The 18,241-nt window shown below is 44.2% G+C and overlaps 1 protein-coding gene across 1 annotated transcript in view; it reads left to right on the forward strand.

The window, feature by feature from the left end:
• Positions 1-18,241, forward strand: part of LOC123999772 (rho GTPase-activating protein 32-like) — a 207,677-nt gene that overhangs the window by 144,425 nt on the left and 45,011 nt on the right. Inside the window, 5 exon segments of the mRNA XM_046305797.1 lie at positions 4,139-4,276; positions 9,652-9,744; positions 10,166-10,288; positions 12,094-12,171; positions 14,489-14,570. Of these exon segments, the coding sequence (XP_046161753.1) occupies positions 4,139-4,276; positions 9,652-9,744; positions 10,166-10,288; positions 12,094-12,171; positions 14,489-14,570 (514 nt within the window).

The following is an 18,241-nucleotide window of genomic DNA, read 5'->3' on the forward strand; positions in this document are numbered from 1 at the left end:
AATTATACCCAGCACACCCCTCTGTTAGCTAGTAACGTTACGGGATTGGCTTATTTTTCTGAAAACACTTTGGGTCGCGATGGAAGAATCTTAGTTGCGGGAACGGTGAAGCTGGAACAACCAAACTACTCAACAGAAAGGTCAGATTGGTGATAGGGTCTCGTGGGAAAGGAGAGTGACAGGGAAATGATGCCGTTTGGCCTTATCCACAATGTTCACAAGGTATTGAGTAGCAACAAAACACACAACTTGAAAAAGACGTCTGGCATACCATCCGAATCTTCTCCTTGACAATTGTTTCCCTCTCATCAGAGACCTAGCGAAGCAATTCAATAAAACCCTTGCCCAATTTCATCGTCTATTGATCAAAATGTTTTTTTTTAACGTTTAACTTGGGTGTTTCTCCTAAATTTAACATGTAGGACATCTCTAGGGACTTCCTAGTTCAAGGTTCACTGAAGACATGCCTTCCATTTTACTGAATTCCATTTTCTTAAGCTCACATGTGCTTTCCAGTTCCCACAATTGCGCACAGGTCCCACACAACCCAGTAACTCCGGTCTCACCCCTTCCACTGACTCACTCGATTCAGGTTTCACACATTTTTCCTCTAGATCGTATTCCATTTGCATGACCTTGGCAATGCCACGGAAAACGGGTGTCTCTGTCCTTGGAAATTCCATCTTTCCTTGGCTTGGTGTTGGAAAGGGGAGCTGAAACTGCTGCACTGTTCCGTATATAAGGGGGGAAAGGAGGGTGAACAATTGGCCCAGAGCCACCCTCTTAGTACAGAGAGCGGAGGAGAAAGAATCCAGCCTGCAGGATAGATCGCTTTAGTTCCACAGACTAGTAAGGGAACAGACAAACAAAGGAACTGACTGGAAGTCCCAGTGTCTGAAAGTGGGACAAAGCTACTGTAGCTCACCAAGTACTATACGGAGCCCTACACAAATATTTCTACAGTCCTGATTCCCTCCTGGTTATTCCCTTATGGCTGCACTAGGATCAGTGGGGCTGGTCGATGCTCTGCAGTCACAGTCACTCCAGCCCTGGCCCCAGTTCAGAGGGATCTTTCTGGGTCAAATCAAAGCAACCAAGTTTGTTTTTTTCTCCCTCGTTCTGGAACTGGGGTTTTGAGGTTTGCAATCACACTTGTGAGTCGAAAAAGAAACGGTGAAGCAACTGGATGGAAAATAGGAAGACCGGAGTAGCTTTGAATGCGATGATGAGCTGAGGGCAAAGTTAATTTGGTTTGCACTTATACCACTGGTTTTGTCATCTGCATACGGCTTCTGAAGCATATTCCACCATTTTCTGTCTTTGATATAGATGATGGTAAGTGCATGGTGATGCTAAGTGCAGGGAAATTGACCAATTCCATGTTGGGAGCATGTACCTTTGACTTTCCTTCTGGAGAACAAAAGAAAGAGGGGATAGGAAGAGAATAGAAAATAAAGGGTGGAAAGATAGGACAGGAGTGGAGAAATGTGTAAAGGGGGTGACCCACAGAAATGCAGCTTTGTCAGGTTTGTGTTGTCCTTTCAGAGATGAAGGTGGCCGGAGGCTGTAAGCCAGCCATCGAGAAGACTGCCTGGATGAGGGATAGTTACCACACACTGGGGACGTGGGCATTGGACCAGGGAGCAAGAAGAGAAAAGGGGGGGCAAGACTGGCCATCGGAGATAAAACCACATGGCTTGCTAAATGGGCTATAACTGGGAATGATTCTGCATTTTGATAAGCTTGCAGTGTGTCCACCTTCTGCTTGAAATTCAGTAGGTCCTTGAAATGTTGCCTTTTTTTGCCAACCTGGAAGTGGCTATGGCTAGAGTTCTGGATAATTATTTGTCAGCCCATAAAGGGGGACTGTTGGAAGCTTGTCTTCCAGAGCCTGGATACACAGTACTCTGATCTGGCAGAGCTTTCAGAAGTATTAACCACATCTGCCACCACCACCATCCTCAACTTTTCTCCATTTCCACTCTTCCTTCTCCTCCTTTGCTCCCCACAACTGTCTCAGCCCATGAGCAACATTATCCCCAGGATAAATTCTAAAAGAACCTGTTCCCGGAGCTGACCAATGGCCTGTCCCAAATTGCACTAGGCGATCAACTAGGCGATCAAATAGCCCTGATTACCAACAACGACGAGACCGACACCTACAGGGAAGAGGTGAGGGCCCTGGCGAAGTTGTGACATGAAAATAACCTCTCCCTCAATGTCAACAAAACAAAGGAACTGATCGTGGACTTCAGGAGACAGCAGAGGGAGCACGCATCCACATCGACGGGGCCACAGTGAAGAAGGTGAAAAGCTTCAAGTTCCTCAGTCACTGACAGTACACATCACTGACAATCTGAAATAGTCCACCCACACAGTGTGGTGTAGTAGGAGCAACAGCGCCTCTTCAACCTCAGGAAGCTGGCTTGGCCCCTAAGACCCTCACAAACCTTTACAGATGCACCATTGAGAGCATCCTGTCGGGCTGTATCACCGCCTGGCACGGCAACTGCACCGTCCGCAACCATAGGGCTCTCACCGGAAGCCCACTGCCTGCCCTTCAGGACAGCTACAGCAAGAAGAACATCAAGGACCTGAGCCACTGCTTGTTCACTCAGCTATAATCCAGAAAGTGAGGTCGGTGCAGCAAAGCTGGGACTGAGAGACTGAAAAACAGCTATCTCAAGGCCATCAGACTGTTAAATAGGCATCACTAGCCGACCTCCACCCAGTACCCTGCCCTAAACTTAGTCACTGTAACTAGGCGGCTACCATCGGGTAACTCATCCCTGCACCTTAAATGCTGCTTCCCTATGTACATAGACATGGAACACTGGTCACTTTAATAATGGAACACTGATCATTTTAATCATGTTTACGTAATGTTTTACTGATTTCATATGTACTATATATACTGTATTCTAGTCAAGGCCATCCTATTTCATTTTTGCTGTACAGTATACTATTCTTTCCACGTATTCTTCAATTATACTATATTTTCTATCCACATACTGTCCATAATGTCTATACATCCTAGTATTTCTTAATTCCTTTATTTTACCTTTAGATTTGTGCGTTTTGTTCGATATTACTGCACTTTTGGAGCTAGAGAAACAAGCTTTTCTCTACACTGCAATAATATCAGATTAACATATGTATGGATGCAATGGAATTTGATTTGAGTGGCTGATCATTTCTTTACAATATTGTGTGTTTGAGTTGGGCTGGAGCAAACGCCTGCATACCCAGTAGCTCTCCTGGACTCTCCAGGAGGAGGGTTGGCCACCCTGCAACATTACAATTATAGCCAAATACTTTTTGTTTTTATAAAATAATTCCCTCATTCAATGAACCAGGGATCAAACGGCTACGGTGTGCGAGGTAGTTAACCTAAGATGTTTATCTGTTTGTGAGGTTAAAATAATCAGTGTTCATGAGAGATGTTGACAGCATAGGAGTTACTTATCAATTAGGCTATTCTAAGATTTTTTTTTTTTACTTTGTCAAAATTGCATGGATAGAGGAGAATCCGAGTCAATTTTGAGAGCTTGAGAGATTGTTTTACATCCAGAGTTGCAGCATTGGTTTCATCAACTGCGCTCCCGTATCCGTGTTGGCCATTTGAGGTTATACACGAGTGCCTGTGGAAAGTTATTTGAGGACACGACAATGACATTAATGTATGCTAAACAGTTAACTAGTCAGAACTACACTATGTTTTGAATTGCCTATCGTCGTCCCCCCCATCCCCCCCACTGGAACACACGCAGGTGATGCACACACTGACTTTTCCAGGATTTTCATTGATGACCAGAAACTATCACTGGGCAAGTGATTAAAGTAGCCTAATTGTTTGATATTGTGATTTTTTATTTGTCCATGTAATCTGCCTGTCCAACAATTTTACTTGCCCGGGCAAGCGGACAGCGTTAATGTCGAGCCCTGCCCCCTCTCTGGTCCCCCTAGTAAAAGCATAGAGCTCCCCTCCTGTCATCCCGTCTCAGCGGTGGATTCTGAATTAGGGCGTGAGGGGTATCTGTTACCAGGCGAGTAAAGGGCTGATGCACCTCCTCTGTCTTTGGAAACGTTCTCTCTCCTCTCTTTCCCACTGGCTGACTATCTTGTTTGTTCTCCGCAGGGCCGGAACTGGATTGTGAAGCGCAGCTATGAAGATTTTCGTGTCCTGGATAAGCACCTGCACCTCTGCATATATGACCGCCGCTTCTCGCAGCTGCCGGAGCTGCCTCGATTCGACAGTCTGAGTGATCGCGCCGAGGTAAGACGCCTGGTCTCAGTACAGCCGATGTGCCACCCCTCCCAACACCCCTATATCACCATTCAGATGGTCTCTCCCAGTCTCCAGTCTCCCACTTTGAATGCTGCCTCAAAGCTTATGACTGCAAGGACTATATTATGCCCTTCAGGGTTATACATGATAACGGTTTAGGGTTCAGACAGAAACCAGAGGCAAAATACAGGGCTCACTTCAGAACAATTTTGCGACCGTTTCCATGCTAGAGTGAAATACCAGTACAATGTCCATGTCGTTTTTGCTTGTTTTACAAACTCCTGCCTAGGTCTTTGTTGCAGGCTGATTCATGGCCTAAATGAGTGAAAGTGTCCAATTGTGCTGTCTCTGTGTTTACACGTTTAGAAAGCCTCTCCATCCCCGCTGAGCTGTGACGGGAGCTTTCGCTCTCTTACACCCTCCCTCTCTCTTACACTTTCCCATCTCTTTTCCCCTCTCTTTCCCCTCCCTCCCTCTCTCTTTCCCCTCCCTCCCTCCCTCCCTCCCTCCCTCCCTCTCTCTTTCCCCTCCCTCCCTCCCTCCCTTTCCCCTCTCTCTTTCCCCTCTCTTTCCCCTCTCTTTTCCCCTCCTTTCCCCTCTCTCTTTCCCCTCCATCCCTCTCTCTTTCCCCTCCCTCCCTCTCTCTTTCCCCTCCCTCTCTTCTTTCCCCTCCCTCCCTTCTCTTTCCCCTCTCTTTCCCCTCTCTTTTCCTCCCTCCCTCTCTTTCTCCCCCTCCCTCCCTCCCTCTTTTTCCCCCTCCCTCCCTCTCTTTTCCCCTCTCTTTCCCTCTCTTTTCCCCTCTCTTTCCCCTCTCTTTTCCCCTCCTCCCTCCCTCTTTCCCCTTCTTTTCCCCTCTCTTTCTCCTCCCTCCCTCTCTTTCTCCTCCCTCCCTCTCTCTTTCCCCTCCTCCCTCTCTCTTTCCCCTCCCTCCCTCTCTCTTTCCCTCCCTCCTTCCCCTCCCTCCCTCTCTCTTTCCCCTCTCTTGAACACACACACTCACTCTTTACAGTAGTTTTCACAGCGAAAGCCCACTTGAACTGTGGCATATCTTCACAACTAAATCGATGGCCTTTGAAGTTTGGAGTGGCTGTTAATGCCTACCTTTTTATGATCCTTCAGTCCTTGGGGGAAAAAAGGCCCTAATACTCCTAAATAGAGACTCCCACGGAGGTAGGCTGACTAGGCACCACTTTTTCTGCATCCCAAATGGCACCCTGTTCCCTTCATAGTGCACTACTTTTGACCAGAGCTCTATTGGCCGTTATCAAAAGTAGTACACTATATAGGGTTCCATTTGGGATGCAGGTCGTCCGGTCCCCAGTGTAATGGGAAACACTGGGAGGCCCGGGCGGCATGTTGACTAATCACAGGAGGTCAGATTACTACGCCCACAATGAAAGCATGGGTCCTTCAGTAGTGGAATGTTCAGCACTAAACAGGACTAGTACAACAGGTTGTTAGGGTTTTCACAAAACAAGGCTGAGGAAATAGGCCTACCTCAGTCATGATTGGTTGAACATGATGTCGAACCTTTTCGGTTTAATCTGTGTCTGCGGCTGCTGGAACAAATAATAGCGGAGAGTGAGCGTCTACTAATTTCAGGCAGCCCAGCTTTACAAATAGTTTTTCGGGAGGCTGCGTGCTCAAACTGTCATTGTCTGATTGTAGCTTTCAGGCATTTAATACAGAGGTTCTTACAGGATGAATTGTTGTACGGGAAAATTGGCTTCATTTGAAATGTCACTAACAGTATTGTCGAGGGGCTGATTTTGCCGCTCCCCCAGTTTGGTACCTAGCTGCCGCAGTTATTTGGATAGTCTTAGCCTAACTAGTATGTTAACCATCATATTGCCTGCTCATTGCAATACACAATGGCCACTGTTGTGCAGGCCAGTACATGGAGCTCTAAATTGCCTGGGTGAAATGAGTTGACATTAGCTCACACAATGTCTTCCATGACTCATTAAGTCTAAGACCTGAAAAGAGTTGGTCCGAATATTCTGCGAAATCAGGAGACTTACTGCTAATCAACTAATCCGTCTCCCTGTTGATTCCGTTAGCCAGCCAGTCCCCCCCCCCCCCCCCCCGGTCCCTCTAAGGCCTCCATGTTGTGCTTGGCTTTACTCTTGTTTTACCCTATGTTCTCTAGTCTTTGTCTTTGTGGAGAGTCTTGGCCCTCTTTTGGTCTGTGTTTGCTTGGCCATGTTGACACTCGAGGAAGGAGGACTAAGGAGAGACACTGGCGGCGGCGCAAATGGTACCATATTCCCTACAAAGTGCGACATTTTTGATCAGAGCCCTGGTCAAAAGTAGTGCACTGTATGAGGACTATGGTGGCATTTGGGGCGCATACACACACTGTCTGGCACACACAGGGGAAGGCTCACTCTTGGATTAGTGCGCTGAATAGGACAAGTCTTGTGGGAAGCGCCAGGGTATTCATCACCAACAGTAACCAACAACTGCAGCACAACAAGGAAAGCATCCATGTCATCAGAGAAAAGCTTTCCTTACCCACCCTGGCTTATTATAGCCCAGACCAGAGCGTTCATGGCCTTCCTTCTCTGCTGCTCTGCAAAGCAAGTCCTCTATACAGAAGCCTACTTTACCCTCCAAATCAAGTGCTTAGTATTGTAGCACTGTTGGCACTCGTTTCATTTCTTGAAAGTTTGGGGCTTTCTTTTTGTCCCAGGCTAACCCGTTTTTATCATTTAGGCAAAACGTGGTGTCCACTTCAACGTTCTGTTCTGTACTCTCCCTCCCTGCAACGTTTGACGGATGAGGGTTGTTTAGGGAAATGTTTGATTTATCCTGAGATCCGTTTAAATGTTGTCAGCTTCGTCGTCACCTTGAGGGAGCTCAATGAAGTGTGGCCTTCATGACATTTTTGAACAGATCTGATAGCTCCTTTAACCATTGTTTGGACTGGTTAGTGCCACAATGAAGTCTCAAATAAAAAACAAACATATTTTTTTAAACCCGGGCATTCTTTGTCATTTACACATCTTATTATCTTCCACATATATATCTTCCTGGCTGTGGGTTTAGTTTGGTTATACATATTTACATTTATGTTGTACTGTTGGTGCCACATCTTGTGGAAAGAAAACAAAGGCTCGGAGGCTGTGGGACTTTTAAAACCAGTGCTGAAGTGGCAGTGTCATGTACATGTCATCAGATTGTGCCCCATTCGGCCCCTTCCTCTGGGCTACAACACTCTGCCTCTGTGGGTGTGTTGATCGTCCCTGGCCTGATTGGGTTCGCACGGTGCCCGCTCATGTACTGGAATCGATGTGGCAGGCAGCGGCCTAGAACCTCCGGGAGAGAAAGAGAGAGGGTCATGAGAGGGCCCCACGTCTGGCCCCGTGCCCACCACTTCAATGGTCTCTGCTCTAACCTCTTCTCCCTACTCTAATTTCTTGTCTCCTATAATCTCTATCCCTTCCTCTTCTCCTAACTTCTCATTTCCTCTGCTCTGCTTTCCTATCATCTCTCCTTTCTCATCTCTTTCCTTTCCTCTAACCTCACTTAGACCTCACCTCTCTTTGGGCTCAGTTCTCTAACCTCTACCTGTCCCCACTTTTCCTCTCTCTTCTCTTCCCTTATTTAACCTCTCTTCTCTTCCCTTATTTAACCTCTTCTCTTCCCTTATTTAACCTCTCTTCTCTTCCCTTATTTAACCTCTCTTCTCTTCCCTTATTTAACCTCTCTTCTCTTCCCTTATTTAACCTCTCTTCTCTTCCCTTATTTAACCTCTCTTCTCTTCCCTTATTTAACCTCTCTTCTCTTCCCTTATTTAACCTCTCTTCTCTTCCCTTATTTAACCTCTCTCCTCTTCCCTTATTTAACCTCTCTCCTCTTCCCTTATTTAACCTCTCTAATTGGCCTCCAGTGGAGTGTTTGATTCCCTCTGCTAGGCGCTCACCAGTCACTCTTTCCTTTTGCCCTTTCTCTCTCTCATGCGCTCTTTTTTCTCCTCTCTATTTGTCTCTCTATCTCTCTCGCTCTCTCAATTAAGTCATTTCTGTAGTCATCACAGACGCTAGTCCCTCTTGAGATTCTTTAACTTGATCTAACAATGTCTTTTGATGGTGACAGAGACACACGTATGTTGTTGCCTACTGTATCTCACTCACATGAGGTTTTCACACTGTCTCTCTCTTCTTGTATTGTCCTAGCCTTTATTGAATATGGAACATGAAGGACCACCACAGACCTATGAAATCTCCTGGCCATCTTTTGTGCATTACTCAAGAAGTCGCCTCAAAAAATAGAAACAACCTTCATTTCAGTATCATTAGGATTGACTGCATTATGAGCTCAGTCATTCTGGCTCATGCTCATTGAGATGTGTTTATCCTGCCTGAGAGCAGCTGAAGTGTTTTGGAATGCCCATTATACCTCTAAAGTACTGTGGTACCCTCCTACAGTACTAGAGGTGCTGACAAACTCATTGATGCACATGCACACTTTCCAATTTTCTCTCACACAAATTATTTGACTCGTCCTCTCTCTCACTCTCTCACACTTGTGTGTTTACTGCTTCCTGTCCAGAAGTAGTACATCACCTTGGTGAAAGGAACACACAATTACAGTGAAACCTAAAAACAGCTCTCTCAATGACAACTACTAGCTTGTGAAGCACAGACTAAAAGCCATTTCTCTGACTCCCGCCTCACACTGAAACACATTTGTAGGACTGTGAGTAGAGTAGTCATTGGCAGACCATGGGCAATTCAGTTTTGCATAGGGCCTATAAGTTGTTTATATATTTTAGTAGTGCAAGCGAAAAAGGCACTGCACAAAACAAATATCTGTGTTCCGCTGACATCAAATGTATTACCATGGGCCCTGCTTAAAAAGGAGAGTGCTTCTTGTTTTTGATTGGTTGCAGATGTAAACGCACTTAGCAGCCTCATTGGGTTGAGTTAAATTGAAACTGTATACTCCCCTGGTGGTAGGCAGATACGCAACCAGAGTTGATTTCTTTCGTTAATGGCCTCTTGATTGGATACATTTCCCTGAAGAGTCTGCCAGCCTGACGGCCATGATAATACTGATGATAATTCCGCTTAAAGTCTATGATAACTTTTGTTATTTAGTTTGTTTGTGTATTTCCAGTTAGGAGGCCACCTATCTGATTTAGGATCAGTAATGCCAGCCTCACCCATCATGTACACAACAACCACGCTGTCTCTGGATCAGTTGTAAAGACCACGCAAAGTGGCCGCACAGGATTCGCATACACTACCTATAGCTGTAGGTCAATCGACACCACTCTGTAGAGCTACAGTGACAGAAGGGCGTTGTGTGGTTTTATATAGGTGTTTTACACATGGTCTGTTTCTGGTTTCCTCTCACAGGCAGTTTCCCAGATGCTGATGGCTTACCTCTCCCGCCTCACAGCTATCGCTGACAACAAGATCAACTGTGGGCCTGCCCTCACATGGATGGAGGTGAGCTTCTGTCTGGGTTTATGGCTATCAATCTCCCACTCTACACAAATACACCACACATAAAATATAGTTTTACATTTTCTCTCTCTTTTGAACACATCAGCTTACTGCTCTTCATTCCTTAATCGCCTATTTATATATATATAATTAAACATTAATTTAACGAGTTATTTACAATGACGACCTACCCCAGCCAAACGCGGATGACGCTGGGCCAATTGTGCGCCTCCCCATGGGACTCCCAATCACAGCCGGATGTGATACAGCCTGTATTCGAACCAGGGACTGTAGTGATGCCTCTTGCACTGAGATGAAGTGCCTTCCACACACTAGAACCGTAACTCACCAACCCAGTGTAACCTGTCTACATTGATAGACAGTAAATATGACACCACCTTGACTGTGTGTGTGTGTTTTCCAGGTTGATAACAAAGGCAACCACTTACTGGTCCACGAGGAGTCCTCCATCAACGTGCCCGCCATCGCCGCCGCCCATGTCATCAAACGCTACATCGCCCAGGCCGCCGACGAGCTCTCCTTCGAGGTGACAGGGAGGGTTGACACACATTTAAACAACCATGCACACACTCTCACATGGACATACAGTACATTTAGAAAGTATTTAGACCCCTGTTTCCACATTTTGTTACATTACAGCTTTATTCTAAAATATATTTTTCCCCCTCATCAATCTACACACATAATGACAAAGCAAAAACAGGTTTGTAGAAATGTTTGCAAATCCATTAAAAAATGTCAAATGAAATATCATATTTACTTAAGTATTCAGACCCTTTACTCAGTACTTTGTTGAAGCACCTTTGGAAGTGGTTAATGCCTTGAGTATTATTGGGTTTGACTCTACAAGCTTGGCACCTGCATTCAGGGAGTTCCTCCCATTCTTCTCTGCAGATCCTCTCAAGCTCTGTCAGGTTGGATGGGGAGCGTTGCTGCACAGCTATTTCCAGGTCTCCCCAGAGACGTTCGATCGGGTTCAAGTCCGGGCTCTGGTTGGGCCACTCAAGGACATTCAGAGACTTGTCCCGAAGCCACTCCTGCGTTGTCTTGGATGTGTGCTTAGGGTCGTTTTCCTGTTGGAGGTGAACCTTCGCACCAGTTTCATCAAGGATCTCTCTGTACTTTGCTCCATTCATCTCTCCCTCGATCCTGACTAGTCTCCCAGTCCCTGCCACTGGAAAAACATCCCCACAGCATGACGCAGCCACCACCATGCTTCACCGTAGCAATGGTGCCAGGTTTCTTCCAGATGAGAAACTTGGAATTCAGGCCAAAAAGTGAAATCTTAGTTTCATCAGACCAGAGAATCTTGTTTCTCATGGTCTTAGTCCTTTAGGTGCCATGTCATGAGCTGCAGTGATGGTTGTCCTTCTGGAAGGTTCTCCCATCTCCACAGAGGAACTCTGGAGCTCTGTCAGTGACCATCTGGTTCTTGGTCACCTCTCTGACCAAGGCCCTTCTCCCCTGATTGCTCAGTTTGGCCATGTAGTCAGCTCTAGGAATAGTCTTGGTGGTTTCAAACTTCTTCCATTTAAGAATGATGGAGGCCACTGTGTTTTTGTGGACCTTCTATGCTGCATACATTCTTTGGACAATTCCTTCGACCTTGTGGCTTGGTTTTTGCTCTGACATGCACTGTCATCTGTGAGACCTTATGTAGATGTACCATCAATTGATTTGACCACAGGTGGACTCCAATCAAGATGGAGACAGGATATACCTGAGCTCAATTTCGAGTCTCATAGCAAAGGGTCTAAGTACTTATGTAAATACATTATTTCTGTTTTTTTTTAATAAATAAATTAGCAAACATTTTGCTTTGACCGTATGGGGGGTATTGTGTGAGATTGGTTAGGGGAAAAAACAATTTATTCAATTTTAGAATAAGGCTGTAACGTAACAAAATTTGGAAAAAGTCAAGGGGTCTGAATACTTTCCGTATACACGGAGATGTCATGGATGAATGGATGTTCTTGTATGCGGTAATAAATAATCGTATGTATTATATGAGAACGTTTCTCTTTGCGGTATGGACGCCATGACTGGTTATCTGCATCATATTTACTCTTATACAGACGCCTCAGTACATTCCGTTGTTCCTAGGGTGGTGTTTCTCCATTCCTCTTTTCATACACTACATCTGATTCTACATCAAATTATTATGTAGAAATCCATTCTGATGCAGTTAGTGGTTCCCAATCCCCTCTATAGTATGGGTTAGTTAGTATGCAGTTTCCCCTCAAAAGTATTCACAGCCTGACTTGATCCAGCTATCCCCGCTTTCTTCTCTCTCCCCCTTTCCCCTTCTCCTCTGTCTCTCTCCACTGACAGGTTGGGGACATCGTGTCTGTTATTGACATGCCCCCCAAAGAGGACACAACGTGGTGGAGGGGCAAGCACGGCTTTCAGGTTGGTGGCCCAGAAACACACACACACACACACACACACACACACACACACACACACACACACACACACACACACACACACACACACACACACACACACACACACACACACACACACACACACACTGTGTCTCAGTCTAGAATCTGGGGTTGATAAGTTGCATACAGATGGCTTGGCATCCACATCTACTGATCTACGATCGACTCCACAAGGCCAGGATTTCAATTGTGCTTTCCTCATTTGGTTCTTATTTGGTTTGGCTGTTTAGCAAATTTTACTCTTGAGTACAAATGAAAATTGGCTCATATTGTTCATTTGGGTGAAATGTTTCTCTTGTCAGTTAATACATACATACAAAATGCGTACAGAATAAGTGGTTGTTCTTGATCGGGATGTGATTGTATTAGCTAAGCTAAGTTTTCCAGTATTCCATTTAAAGTGAACAAAAGCCTTTCTTTGAACCCAGCTGAAATTCCTGTGCCCTTCACATTGAACTGCGGCAGTGTTCTGGTCATAGCTTACCCTTAGCATTGCCTCCTGTGCGCTTGGCTCTCCGCTCGCTGCCCCGGGGATTCAGGCCAGTTGGGAGGGCAGCCATGTTGGATGGAGCTTCACAACATGTTATTGAACTCAAGGATGATCGGGAACTGTTGTACTGTAGCTGTGTATATACTGAGTTGACAGAGGAGAGTAGCTTGTTTGTTTGGTTTTGGTATATCAGAGTAAGGTATTATCTGTTTAATGTTTCAATAACGTAACTCATGGCACTCATTCCTAGGAAGAATTGTCTCATACATACATGTCTTCAACAAAGATGTCATAACTATGTTATTACACGGTGTTGGTCCTTGCAACCAATCTGGATATTGGCGAAAACACCACCGTGTTTGTTACTACTAGATATTGAAACGTTGATTGGATGGTATGTCAATTAGCACAAAGCAGATGTCCATGTCCTCCCTCCTATTGCCACCGGAGGTCAGTCAGTCACCCTAGAGGCAGTCTGAGTCCGTCTATGACTGGAGGTGGATAGGCAGCTGACATCTGTCTTTATTTACCAGCCTGAGCCTCATAGAAAGAGCGGGTGAGAGAGAGCGATAAAGGGAGGGAAGGAGAGAAAAGGCTGGAGGAGCAACAGAGGGAGAGAGCAAATCCAACCATGGAAAGGGTGAGCTGCATTTGTTGAATGCTCAGCATGAGTCAACTCTTTCTATAGTATTGTCACTAGACAGCTGGACCTTGGATCCCTATGATGGTCACATTCAACCTTCAACCCCTTTATCAGTCACATTACTACAAGATGGAAGCAGTGTATGTTGCAAAGCGTGCAGGTTCTGTACTCCGAAGCTAGTAGAAACACTTATTTGACAGTGTATTAGTGTAGTCCAGGTCTCTTATGTTAGGAATCGCACAAGTCGAGATGTGTTCCTCAGTGGACTAGATGATTAGTTGATAGTAACAGAATGGTTTTGTCAAGCTGCTCTACTGGGAATGGCTTCGTTTTAGCACTTTCCCCTGTCTTCATTAAAGCACGCAAAAATATTGATACCTAGTCTTCCTCCAAGCCCCTTTAGTGAAGCCTAGAGATCTTCTATTATATTTTTATTTTATTTCTTAACACACATTTTAACCTGAAGGCAACTTATGTCTCTTTTGTATTGGTAGAATCAGTTGTGTTAGATCAGAAATGAGTTGTTTTACACCTGTTTATTGTTAACTCGTAAATACATTTGAAGATTACTTTTAACATCTGTGTTCAATACGTATATCTTGCTTTCTGGTTGACTGGAGATTTGAAACGATCACAGTATGTTCTTGACTGTTCTTCTGATATAAAACATTTGGGGTATACACACGTGCACGCAGACAAACACATATCGACCCCACCGGGCTTTACCTCCTCATCAGGTGGCACTGAAGAGTCCTAAATACCATAGCTTGGGCAGCTATTCAGCCACATGATCTTGACTGAACACTGCCAAGTAGTATCCTGGGGTCAAAGTACGCCCTGCGCTGGTCTTGCACAAACCTTTTAGTACGTGTTTATACCAACTGCCTATGGACTCCTTAATACATAGAGGTCTCCAGCATAATACCCGAAACACAGTGGTGAAATGTTGATATTAACCGCACAACATTGAAGAAGGGCCTTCTTAAGTGGATGAAGCTTGTTTATCAGTCTTTAATGGTAATGCGCTCTTTCGCTCACTCTCGCTCTCTCACACTAACACACACACACACACACAGTTACTGATCCTCTCTGCTTACTCTCGCACTCTCTCTCTCTCTCTAAAAGTCTTGTGTGTCCTCTCCCCAGGTTGGCTTCTTTCCCAGTGAGTGTGTGGAGCTGATAAACGACAAGGTGCCGCAGTCCGTCACCAACTCGGTGCCAAAACCAGGTACCGTACTTCCTCTCCAACAACCACAGTGAGGTGTCCTTGAATCTCCTGACGGTCGTTCCCACTGGGTGCTATGTTGTTTTGAGTGGTGTGTGGATAAAGTACGGCTTATCAAAAAAATGTGCGGTTGTTGTGGCGGCTTTGACATTATTAACTATGAACGACTAACTAGATATCTCTATTTCTGCAAGCAGGAAGCAATTGGTTATAGAAAATGTGTATATCAGTGTGATAAGGTATTATAATGTCTGGTGAGATTGGGGGGGGGGTTCCCAACATGGATCTCATCTGGAAGTGTGTGGTGTGATGATGTGGTGGATGTGATTTTGGTATGTCGTGGTGACTAAACTGCAGCAGGTGCTAGTGCCACTCTGTGGAGGAGTAAGGGTAATGCGCTGCACAAGTGTCTCTGTCTAAGGCCAGCTGAGGCTAAAGCACCTAGCATTCCACCTGGAAGGTTTAGTGACAGCATGAGCCTCGGGATTGATTGAAGAGGCTTGTGTATTCAACACAACACTAGACTGCAAAATAAAAAACGGACCGTGTTCAGACCCCTTGACTTTTTCCACATTTTGTTACGTTACAGCCTTATTCTAAAATTGATTAAATTATTATTTATTCTCATCAATCTACACGTTACTCATAATGACAAAGCGAAAACAGGTTTTTAGGAATGTTTGCAAATGTACACATTTATTTTTTTTAAACAGGTACCTTATTTACATACAGTACCAGTCAAAAGTTTGGACACACCTACTCACTCAAGGGTTTTTCTTTATTTGTATTATTTTCTACAGTGTAGAATAATAATGAAGACATTAAAACTATGAAATAACACATATGGAATCATGTATTAACCAATAACGTGTTAAACAAATCAATATATTTTCTATTTTGGATTCTACAAAGTAACCACACTTTGCCTTGATGACAGCTTTGCACACTTTGGCATTCTCTTAACCAGCTTCACTTGGAATGCTTCTCCAACAGTCTTGAAGGAGTTCCCACGTATGCTGAGCAATTGTTGGCTGCTTTTCCTTCACTCTGCGGTCCAACTCATCCCAAACCATCTCAATTGGGTTGAGGTCGGGGATTGTGAAGGCCAGGTCATCTGATGCAGCACTCCATCACTCTCCTTCTTGGTCAAATAGCCCTGACACAGCCTGGAGGTGTGTTGGGTCATTGTCCTGTTGAAAAACAAATGATAATCCCACTAAGCGCAAACCAGATGCGATGGCGTAGTGCTGTATAATGCTGTGGTAGCCATGCTGGTTAAGTGTGCCTTGAATTCTAAATAAATCATTGACAGTGTCACCAGCAAAGCACCATCACACCTCCTCCATGCTTCACGGTGTGAACCACACATGCGGAGGGAGATAATCCATTCACCTACTCTGCATCTCACAAAGACATTGGACTCATCAGACCAAAGGACAGATTTCCACCGGTCTAATGTCCATTGTTCGGGGTTTCTTGGTCGCAAGCAAGTCTCTTCTTATTATTGGTATCCTTTAGTAGTGGTTTCTTTGCACCAATTTGACCATGAAGGCCTGATTCATGCAGTCTTCTCTGAACAGTTGATGTTGAGATGTCTGTTACTTGAACTCTGTGTAGCATTTAATTGGCCTGCAATCTGAGGTGCAGTTAACTCGAATGAACTTATCCTCTGCAGCAGAGGTAACTCTGGGTCTTCCTTTGCTGTGGCGGTCCTCATGAGCCAGTTTCATCATAGCGCTTGATGGTTTTTGCAACTGCACTTGAAGAAACATTCAAAGTTCTTGAAAATTTCCTGACCTTCATGTTTTAAAGTAATGATGGACTGTTGTTTCCCTTTGCTTATTTAAGCTGTTCTTTCCATAATATGGACTTGTTTTTTTTACCAAATAGGGCTATCTTCTGTCTACCCACCTACCTTGTCACAACACAACTGATCGGTTCAAACGCATTAAGAAGAAAGAAATTCCACAGATTAACTTTTAACAAGGCGCACCTGTTAATTGAAATGCATTCCATGAATTCCATGTCATGAAGCTGGTTGAGAGAATACCAATAGTGTGCAAAGTTGTCATCAAGGCAAAGGGTGGCTACTTTGAAGAATCTCAAATATAAATTATATTTTGATTTGTTTCCTACATGATTCCATAGGTGTTATTTCATAGTTTTGATGTTTTCACTAATCTTCTACAATGTAGAATATAGTAAAAAATAAAGAAATCCTGGAATGAGTAGGTGTGTCCAAACTTTTGACTGCTACTATATGTATTCAGACCCTTTGCTATGAGACTCAAAATTGAGCTCAGTTCAAATAAAATTTAGCGGTCACATACACATATTTAGCAGATGTTATTGCGTGTGTAGCGAAATGCTTGTATTCTTAGCTCCAACAATGCAGTAGTATCTAACAATACACAAATATAAAAGTAAAGGAATGGAATTAAGAAATATATAAATATTAGGATGATCAATGTCGGAGTGGCATTGACTAAATACAGTAGAAGAGAATATAGTATATACATATGAGATGATTATAGCAGTATGTCTCCATTATTAAAGTGTTCAGTGATTACATGTCTATATACACAACCGTTCAAAAGTTTGGGGTCACTTAGAAATGTCCTTGTTTTTGAAAGAAAATATTTAAAAAATTGTCCATTAAAATAACATCAAATTTATCAGAAATACAGTGTTGACATTGTAAATGACTATTGTAGCTGGAAACGGCTGATTGTTAATGGAATATCTACATAGGTGTACAGAGGCCAATTATCAGCAACCATCACTCCTGTGTTCCAAAGGCACGTTGTTAGCTAATCCAATAATTTTAAAAGGCTAATGGATCATTAGAAAACCCTTTTGCAATTATGTTAGCACAGCTGAAAACTGTTCTGATTAAAGAAGCAATAAAACTGGTCGCCTTTAGACTAGTTGAGCATCTGGAGCATCAGCATTTGCGGGTTTGATTATAGGCTCAAAATGGCCCGAAGCAAATACCTTTCTTCTGGAACTCATCAGCCTATTCTTGTTCAGGGATATGAAGGCTATTCCATGTGAGAAATTGCCAAGAAACTGAAGATCTCTTCCAACGCTGTGTACTACTCCCTTCACAGAACAGTGCAAACCGGCCCTAAACAGAATAGAAAGAGTGGGAGTCCCCGGTGCACAACTGAACAAGAGGAGAAGTACATTTGAGTGTCTAGTTTGAGAAACAGACGCCTCACAAGTCCTCAACTGGCAACTTCATTAAATAGTACCCACAAAACACCAGTCTCAACATCAACAGTGAAGAGGCAGCTCCGGGATGCTGGCCTTCTAGGCAGAGTTGCAAAGAAAAAGCCATATCTCAGACTGGCAAATAAAAGATTAAGATGGGCAAAAGAACAGACACGAGACAGAGGAAGATTGGAAAAAAAGTGTTATGGACAGACAAATCTAAGTTTGAGGTGTTCTGATCACAAAGAAGAACATTCGTGAGACGCAGAAAAAATGAAAAGATGCTGGAGGAGAGCTTGACGCCATCTGTCAAGCATGGTGGAGGCTATGTGATGGTTTGGTGGTGGTAAGTGGGAGATTTGTACAGGGTAAAAGGGATCTTGAAGAAGGAAGGCTATCACTCCATTTTGCAGTGCTATGCCATACCCTGTGGACGGTGCTTAATTGGAGCCAATTTCCTC

This window comes from Oncorhynchus gorbuscha, linkage group LG16, assembly GCF_021184085.1.
Source record: "Oncorhynchus gorbuscha isolate QuinsamMale2020 ecotype Even-year linkage group LG16, OgorEven_v1.0, whole genome shotgun sequence".
Classification (NCBI taxonomy): Eukaryota; Metazoa; Chordata; class Actinopteri; order Salmoniformes; family Salmonidae; genus Oncorhynchus; species Oncorhynchus gorbuscha.